Below are 9,896 nucleotides of genomic sequence, written 5' to 3'. Positions count from 1 at the left end.
ATTCTTAAAATAGCGAATCATAAGGCATCTTTGCCAATTTGGTAGAGAAATGAGCCAGCTACTCTGATTTGGTAGAGAAATGAGCCAGCTACTCTGATTTGGTAGAGAGTAGCCTATTTTTTATTGTTCCACATCTTTGGTATGCGTTCTTTAATGACGCACTAAAATATTTGGGATTCTAACGTCTCCGTGGAGATGCCAATCCAGACCAATGAGGCTTCAGGGGATGGGGGTAAGAATTCTCACAGCACATCAATATTCTTCCACAGCGACCAACCAAATATTCGTTACACATTTCCAGTTGTAAGCGATCCTTGATATGCTCTTAAAACATAGTAAGTTCTCAATTAACATTGATGCATGTTATAAGCTTGTTTTTTTAAAGTTGGTTTAGTCAAGATGAAACATGGTCAAGAGGCTGTCCACCTTTAAAGTTTAAACGATAGGCCCCAGGTCTGGGTTTGACATCTCGTAGAAATCAAATGGTGGGTTTTGTCAGGTTTTACCAGTTAAAATAGCGTGAAACAACGAATGGGGTAATGATAATTCGTGGAAAATTACTTGGCCTAAAATTAATTCGATATAGGTTAGGTCACGGGTCATTACACTATTTTATTGGTCGGAATATAGTTTCCTAGGTAAGGTCTATCATTTGTCTCGTGCAGACTAATTTTTAAATCCAGGGGCGTAAGCTTTACAAACATTCAGCGTAAGTTTCTCGAAGAATTAACAATTGAATCAGGACAATTTCTCGAAGCAAAATTTGTCCAATATCCAGGAAAGTCAAACATAGAGAGCTAAAATAACTCATTTCTTTTTCGAAAATATAAAAGAGTACCCTTTAACAAGTAGCATCATCCATTTAAAGTGGCACCTTTAGTGAAACGCAAAGACAAATTACTCGTAGTAACTTTTTCGAAAGAATCAGAAAGTAGCTCTCTTTAACTGGTCGAAGCAAAGTGATTGCTACTCAATTAAAAGTAGGTGCCTCTCAATCAGTGCAAGCGCAATTGCTGCTGAGCTAAGTTACTCATGAATCCTTTATTTGCCTATTTTGTTTAGTCATTATGAGAGAATATTTGGTTTGTTACAAGATAAATATTGAAAGAACAGAACATCAATTAGCTGGAGAACATCGGAAATTAGTAAAATATGTTGTGAAAAAAGAAAGCCACAGCCTGAAATGAACGTTGTTGACTGAGTAACAACCATAAATTGGGACCCTTGTCCCCGCTCTCTGCCTATATAACATTTAATGGCAGTGTCACAAGAGCTATCATTTTCCCTTACCTTCTGATCTTCAATACGCAAAATATGAAATTTTAAATGAGCAGTAGACACCACTGATATTTTGCCCGTGAGCCACTCTCACCAAAAGATATATGTGCTAAATTTAGCGTACTCCTTTGTCTCGAATTGTATGTCTTATTTTGTATTTAAATTGTTCCAAATCTTCTCTGCTTTTTTTAAATAATTTCTCAAAACATTTTTCATTATTTTTGTAATTAAATAGATATTTTTGAAGACATACTTCTTAATATATTTTATTAGTTTTATTTATTTTTACTTTAGTTTACTTTTTTTTTTAATTTGTTTTATTTTTTTACATTTCACATTTTTTCTTCTTTCTTCGTACTAGTGAGGTTGAGATAGTAAAGAGAATAAAGACAAATTCCCCATAAACTCCTCCTTGCCAAGTGTTCACTTCGGCCTTTCTCACCTTTCTTTGTTTGCTCCCTTCATTGGCCACACCCGAATATATGCTCGTGAACTCATTTCAAAACCAATCTTAAAGGTGCTTCTTCTTCAATTCTCACTGCCCAACAGGAAAAAAAACGAACAGAGAGGAAAGTTTGCAGAAATGGATCGTTCATTATTCTCTGTATTCTCATCTTCTTCTACAATCCTATTCCTTACAGTTCTCCATGTTCTGTTCTTGCATGCACATTCAACAACACACTGGCAAGACATTGAAGTCTTAAAGCAGCTCAAGAATAGCGTCGACCCCAATTCAATGACACCTGGCTCATGCCTAATATCTTGGGATTTCTCAGTAGATCCTTGTGACAATCTCTCCACTGAAAAATTCACCTGTGGTCTCCGTTGTGACATTGTAGTATCCTCAGTTAGCCGAGTCACTGAAGTCGCTCTTGACCAGTGGGGTTACTCTGGTTCGCTCTCCTCTGTCTCTTGGAACTTACCTTATCTCCAAACCTTAGACCTTACTAATAATTTCTTCACTGGTTCAGTACCTGACTCATTCTCAAATCTAACTCGTGTTCAACGACTCACTTTGTCAAGAAACTCGTTATCTGGTTCAATTCCCAGTTCTCTAGGCTCACTTTCAAACCTTGAAGAACTTTACCTTGATAATAATTTCCTTGAGGGAACAATACCCTCAACTTTCAACGGTCTCAAGAATTTAAAAAGGCTCGAATTTCAAGCCAATAAGCTCACTGGCGAGTTTCCCGATTTGGGTCAGTTAAATAATTTGTTTTTCCTCGATGGAAGTGACAATGCTTTCTCCGGCCAACTTCCGGCGACTTTCCCGGCATCTCTCGTCGAGCTTGCAACGAGAAACAACAGCATAGAGGGTAACATTCCGGCTAGTCTCGCCGGACTGAATTTCCTACAAGTTCTCGACCTCAGTCACAATAAACTCAGTGGGTCCGTTCCAGCGAGTCTCTTCACCCACCCCTCTCTTGAACAGCTCACATTATCGTATAACCAATACGGGTCGGTTCAACAACCCGGGAACTTCTTAGAAAATAGTCAGTTGATTGCAGTAGACTTGAGCAACAATGAGATCCGCGGGTTATTACCCGGGTTCTTGGGTTTAATGCCCAGATTATCATCATTATCGCTAGAGAACAACAAGTTGTCTGGTATGATACCCGTCCAATATGCATTAAAAATGGTGGTGCCGGGTCAAGGGGTATCACAGTTTGAGAGACTGTTGTTAGGAGGAAATTACTTATTCGGACCCATACCGGGTCCAATGTTGGAGCTGAAACCGGGTTCAGTAACAGTGAGATTAGGGGGCAACTGTTTGTACCGGTGCCCGTTGAGATTATTTTTATGTGAAGGTGGGGAACAGAAATCATTATCGGAGTGTCAGGCTTTTGGTCCCATCATTCCTTGAATAGTGTGACAATCTATTTACTTCGAGGTCCTTAGATTTTTTTTGTACTACACTAAGTTTTTTTTTGGGTTGTATATTGTATAAATAGTTTTTTGGATTTTCCTCCCTGGCTTTTTCTCCGGTACCCTTATCTCTTCACATGGGGTTTTAGGTATGGTCTAGATATTTCTCTGGGCTGTAGCTTATAGAGTGTTCTTATCTTTGTGACAAATAAAGATGTCTTATATTAGAAAAAAATGGTTGTGGAGAATTTATTAGATGACTTGGGACATAATGACAAGTTTTATTTTGTATCTCATACAACATACACTAGTTGTATGAGGATTTTTTTTGTCTCACAAATTTGTGGAGCTCAATCTTACACTTTTGGGTCCACAAAAATCTGGGTCCACAAAACTACGAAACAAAAAAGTTACCTCGTATGCACCAAATAAAATTTTCCCGACATAATGTATGATGATCTTCAGATGTAAATTAGGTGGAATTAATTTTTACTTTTAGCAATGATTACTGAAAAAGCAAAATCACACTAGACCGAAGCCCATCCTAGAGGGCTACATTATATGGGAGAATGTCTAAAGTAATTAATTTTGGAATTTTAAGTTATCGGTTGTGAAGTATAAATGCAATCACTATAACATGTAGCATAACTACCAATTTCGTTTTGAGAAACATAATATATTTAGCTTGAAACAAGAACGGTAACTAGGATGGACAATAAAGAATTCTCTAGCGTCTATTTGAATCTTTTGAACTTATACTATTTAAAGACGATAGTGAAATTGTTTATGAATCTCTACTTGCGGCTATTGAGACGTGAGACTTGTGCAGCATGGTAGTCTTGGGTTGTATGGATAAGAAAGGACGGCGACTAGATTTCGTTGTCCAAAGGTTGGAGATGACGAAAAGTGACATTCAGTTCACATGTTTGTCATGAACGATGACGTTCCATTGTCCTGAAAATTAGCAAAATGTACGTATCTACAGTTGCATCATATTGTACTAGCTGTAACTTTCCCCCAGCCTAGTTTTTTTTTTCAAAGGAAAAAGCAGAGTAAAATCAAGGGAAGTGATGCTCTGATTGCATCGGCAAGGAGCAGAAGCTCTACCCCCTGTTTCGCTGTTGACCTCTCCAAAAAATGTCTTTCCATTGCCTGCATTCTTAAATTTTCTACAATATCTATTTAGGTTAGTAGTTAATTAGCCGTCTGTTTAGTGTTTGAGTTAGAAATTGAAGTTGTATACGGGTAAAATCGAGGGCAATGAAAAAAATATATTTTTTGGTGAAGAAGACGGAAGTAGGGCACGAACACACAAGATTGAAATCGAGGTTGGAAGCCTTTTGTACCAAGACCCAAGAAAGATGAACAATGGGCTCATCGCAGGGCATGATAAAGCCTCGCTCCCTGAATCCAGAACGAGCTCTAGGACCTCGGGAGATATGGCAAACGGTTATGCACGAATAATAGAAGGCCGTGATATCCATACTTAATCGGATATCACAGCGTAGATCTCGCCCGATGTCGGTTACATATCAGTAATTCGCGAGAAAGAGAGATTTTACTTTTTTTTAGAATTGTACTAGGAACGAAACTCTCCTACTATATAAAGGGGAAGTTTTTTATATTATAGAATGGATTGTAACACGCATACTAAAGCAATACAAATTTATTTTTCTACTTTCTAACTATTGCAAAGTTCTTACTTTACTGTTTCTCTTCATTCACAATTGGATTCGAATCAAGGATCCGACTGAGGGTAAAACTACTGTCCAACCTAAGTTCGAGTCAGACCGTAACATTACAATTGGTTTGATTATTCATTTTATCTTTAACTCGTTTATCTAATATTATTGATTATTTGTGTTGAATCTATCCACATATCCTTAAAACTATGTACACATTTAATTGTTATCCGTTTTAAAGGTAAACAGTTTGGCGCCCACCATGGGGCTAAAGATGATAGTGATGGTTTGATACAAATCTCCATAAAACACTTTATTTTACGTTTTTTCCTTAAAGTCATAATTTCAGGTCAGCTTAGAAATGTCAAATTCTCAGTCTGCCCACTTGAACGTTGAGGCTAAGTCTGGCCATCATGGCGAAAACAACTATCTGGTACCTAGCAATGAGGTGCCCCCTGCTGATCCCAACGGATTCCCAGTCGCCAATATGATCGATATCAACTCATAGGTGGCTATCGACGTCAACCTGCTAAGTGACCCTGAAAACAATGTTCGTGGAGGATCCCGACCAACAGTTCGAGAAACGCCCGAAGGCGAAGGTGATGGGGTAAGCCTGCAGCTGATATTCGAAATTTGCAGGCTCAACATGCAGTGATAATGCAACTACAAAATCAAGGTCAAGCCCCTGACAGGGTCGAGCCAGAACGACCCTAGGAGAACACCCGAAGAAACGAATAAACCACCGAGAGATCGGGTAAAGCTGAGTCCGAGGTCAATCCTGAGATAATGAAATTACTTGAAGCATTGAGAAGCAGGTGGAATCAATTGAGAATAAAATTAAGGCCAACAACAAGAAGTGGAAACATACAATTCCAAGGTCGATCAAATCCTGGAAGCACCCCCGATATTGAAGGGACCTGATTCCAAGAAATTTATCCAAAAGACTTTTCGTCCGAGCGCGGCACCAAAGCCAATCCCGAAGAGGTTTCATATGCCCAATATTCCAAAATATAACGGAACCACAGATCCGAATGAGCATGTGACCACCTATACATGCGCCATCAAATGAAATGACCTGGAAGATGATGAAATCAAGTTGGTGTTACTGAAGAAGTTTGGGGAGACTTTGTTAAAAGGAGCAATGATATGGTATCACAACTTACCCCCAAAATCCATTGACTTATTGTTATAATTGTAGATGATTTTGTGAAGGCCCATGCCGGGGCCATCAAGGCTGAGACCAGCAAATGGGACCTTTTCAAGGTTAAACAAAGACATAACGAGATGCTTAGGGAGTTCGTGTCAAGGTTCCAGATGGAACGGATGGACCTGCCTCCGGTTGTGGATGATTGGGCCGTTTAGGCATTCACTCAAGGACTTAACCCCCGAAGCTCTTTGGCTTCACAACAGCTAAAACAAAATTTGGTAGAGTACCCGGAGGTAACTTGGGCCAAAGTCCACAACAGGTACCGGTAAAAAATCAAAGTCGAGGACGACCAACTCGGAGCCTCTTCTGGGTACGTTTATCCCATCAGAGCTGACGACAGGTCTAAGAGAACCATTAATCATGAGCTAAGGTCGACCCGAGATTGGTACTAACCATACATTACGGATCGAAGGGGAAACGAGTCTGGGCGTCACCCTACAAGGAACGAAAAGAGAAGCGATTGAGGGCCTAATAACCAAAGTCTGATGAGCAAAAATGGTTTTTATAGGCCACTCGGGGGTAGGGAAGAACCAAGATTATCAAAGTATAACTTCAACGTTGATGTTACAAGCATTGTATCAGCAATCGGGCGCATCAAGAAAACCAAGTGGTCACGAACATTGTAGTCCGACCCTACCCAAAGGGATCCTAACTTGATGTTTAAGTATCATGGCATTAATGGCCACAGGACCGAGGATTGCCGATAATTGAGAGAGGAAGTTGCCCGATTGTTCAATAACTGGCACCTCCGAGAATTTCTAAGTGATCGGGCCAAAAACCACTTCAGGAACAGGGACGCCTCAGCACGTCGTCAACATGATTATTGGAGGGGTCGATGTCCCCCAAGGCCCAATTATAAAGCGCACTAAAGCATCTATCACAAGGGAAAATGCACCCAAGGTTATGTCCTAGAGGGAACCATTTTGTTCAGCGTTGAGGATGCCGAGGGCATCGTATAACCTTATAATGATGCACTAGTAATATCTGTACTTATCAATAAATATCGATCTAAACATGTGTTGATTGATCCAGGTAGATCCGCCAACATCATCAGATCGAGGTTCGTTGAGCAATTAGGGTTACATGACCAAATAGTGCCAGCAACCCGGGTGTTGAACGGATTTAACATGGCATGCGAAACCACTAAAGAGGAGATAATCCTACTAATGAACACCACCAAGACGATCCAAGAGATGAAGTTCTACGTGATCGAAGGGAACATGAGGTACAACGCCCTATTTGAAAGACTGTGGGTTCACAACATGAGGGTGGTACCCTCGACCTTACATCAAGCATTGAAGTTCCCTACGCCGGGAGGAGTCAAGATGGTCTACGGAGAATAGCCGACCGTAAAGTGATGTTCGTAGTCGACGAGGTAATCCCGGTACTAGCGGTTTAGGCATTAAGAAATGCGGAGACGACCATAAAGGAAGAGATCAAATAACAATCATTGATGGCAGTCTCGGTCTAACTGGAGGAGTGAGGAATAAACGAGGATGATGATTACGGAGTTCCGAGATCATTCATAGCTCTTGATGATACCGACATCAACAAATCGACGGTCGAGGAGTTGGAGCAAGTCATACTAACTGAATACCTACCGGATTGAAATGTATACCTAGGCATGGGATTAGCCCCCAAGCTCAGGAAAAAACTCATTGATTTTCTTAAAGCTACACAAATTGTTTCGCTTGGTCCCATCTTGACATGACAGAGATCCCACAGGAGGTAACTGCTCATAAGTTTGGACCCGAAGTTCCATTCTGTTAAGCAAAAGAGGAGGCCGCAGTCTGAGGTCAAGCATGCGTTCGTCAAGGATGAGGTATCCAAACTCCTTAAAATTGGGTCCATCCGAGAGGTTAAATACTCGAACTGGTTAGCTAACGTAGTAGTAGTGCCTAAAAAGGGAATAAGCTAAGAATGTGTGCAGATTACAAAGATCTAATCAAGGCATGCCCTAAAGATTATTTCTCGTTGCCTAACATCGATCGGATGATTGACGCGATGACCGGCATGAGATACTCAGTTTTTTCGATGCTTATTCGGGGTACAACCAAATTCGGATGAACCCGGAAAATCAAGAAAAGACTTCTTTCATCACTAAATTTAGTACCTACTATTATAATGTAATGCCATTTGGATTAAAGAACGTCAGCGTCACATATCAACTCCTAGTAAACCGGATGTTCGAAGAACAGATAGGAAAATCAATGGAAGTTTATATTGACAACATGTTAGTCAAGTCCCTGCGAGCAAATGACCATTTAAAACATTTTTAGGAGACCTTTGGCATATTGCAAAAATACATTATGAAGCTAAGCCTAGAGAAGTGCGTATTCGAGGTTAGATTAGGAACATTTCTCGGGTTCATGGTATCCAATCGAGGAATAGATATCAACCCCGATATAATCAAGGCCATAGAGGACATCACCGTGGTGGACAACATAAAGGTCATCCAAAGACTGACTGAGCGAATAGCCGAGCTAGGCTATTTCATCTCGAGGTCCTCAGACAAAAGCCATTGATTCTTCTCACTGTTAAAAAAAAAGAATAAATTTTCCTGGACCCTGGATTGCCAACAAGCTTTGGAAGAACTCAAACGATACCTATAGATCCCGCCCCTACTGCACACTCCGAAGGCAGACGAGCAATTGTACCTATACTTGGCAGTTTCCGAGGTGGTGGTAAGTGGAGTCTTAGTCCGAGAGGAGGAAGGTACACAATTTCCAATTTACTATGTTAGTAGAACTCGAGGTGAGGCCGAAACAAGGTATCCTCACTGGAAAAAATTGGCGCTCGCTTTACTAAGCGCCTCTAGAAATCTAAAGTCGTCCATACTATCCACGTATAAGGTATTCTTTCGCAAGTAGAGATCATGGAATATTAACATGGCAATTACTAGCTCATCTTCAAAACAAACACGATGGGTCGGAGGTTACGTACGTTGGGGAAGAACGGAAACGAAAAGCCAAGGGTTGCTTGGATAAATTGGTGGTTTAATTTATAGTCTTTTTGTGGGAGTACTTTATTCATTCTCATTAATTTGCGATGACGTTTTGAAATTATCCCTTTCATTGGTCAAGATTTTATCAACGTAACCTGATTATTTGATGTGCTCCAAAGTAAAATATAGGGTGAGCTTAACTTTTTCTTAGGCTTACAGATCAAGCAAAGCCTAAATGGAACAATGATCCATCAGCAGAAATATGCAAAGGAGCTGATCAAAAAGTTTAAAATGGATGAATCAAAGGAAATAGACACCCCCATTGCAACTGCCACTAAATAAGACATAGATGAACCTAGTTCATCTATTGATCAGATGTTGTATAATGGTATGATTGGTTCATTTCTGTATCTTACTGCCAGCAGACCTGACATAATTTTCAGTGTAGGGCTTTGTGCTCCTTTTCAGGCTAATCCAAAAGAATCTCACTTGACTGCTGTTAAGAGGATACTGAGATATTTGAAAGGCACTATTGATTTGTGTCTTTGGTACCCTAAAGGTAGTAATTTCAATCTAGTAGGGTATGCTGATGTTGATTATGCAGGTTTCCTTGTGGATAGGAAAAACACCTCAGGTATGTCTTATTTTCTTGGTTCATGTCTTGTATCATGGGCCACTAAAAAGCAAGATTCAGTGGCCTTATCCACTGCTGAGGCTGAATATGTTGATGTTGCCTCTTGTTGTGCTCAATTGCTATGGATCAAACAACAGCTGGTAGATTTAGGCATTGAAGTTGTTTGCATTCCTATATTCTGTGATAACACTAGTACTATAAGTATGACAAAGAACCATGTCCATCATAAGAGGACCAAACACATAGATGTTAGATACCACTCCTTAAGAGATAACTATGAGAAAG

At 40.1% G+C, this 9,896-nt stretch overlaps 1 protein-coding gene across 1 annotated transcript; it reads left to right on the top strand.

Moving 5' to 3' along the window:
• Nucleotides 1-1,281: 1,281 nt before the first annotated feature.
• On the top strand, nt 1,282-3,401 carry LOC104244681 (receptor-like protein 35). Its single transcript, XM_009800154.2, has one exon. The coding sequence runs from the start codon at nt 1,862-1,864 to the stop codon at nt 3,140-3,142; it is 1,281 nt and encodes a 426-aa protein (XP_009798456.1). The 5' UTR covers nt 1,282-1,861; the 3' UTR covers nt 3,143-3,401.
• The last annotated feature ends 6,495 nt before the right edge of the window (nt 3,402-9,896 follow it).

The sequence above is a fragment of the Nicotiana sylvestris genome, chromosome 2, assembly GCF_000393655.2.
Source record: "Nicotiana sylvestris chromosome 2, ASM39365v2, whole genome shotgun sequence".
In the NCBI taxonomy this organism is placed as follows: domain Eukaryota; kingdom Viridiplantae; phylum Streptophyta; class Magnoliopsida; order Solanales; family Solanaceae; genus Nicotiana; species Nicotiana sylvestris.
The sequence above is the reverse complement of the archived record's forward strand: the minus strand, read 5'-3'. Positions and strand labels throughout refer to the sequence as shown.

Excerpts from the sequence above, each read along its gene's own strand:
- LOC104244681 (XM_009800154.2), top strand. The coding sequence starts at position 1,862 with ATGGATCGTTCATTATTCTCTGTATTCTCATCTTCTTCTACAATCCTA.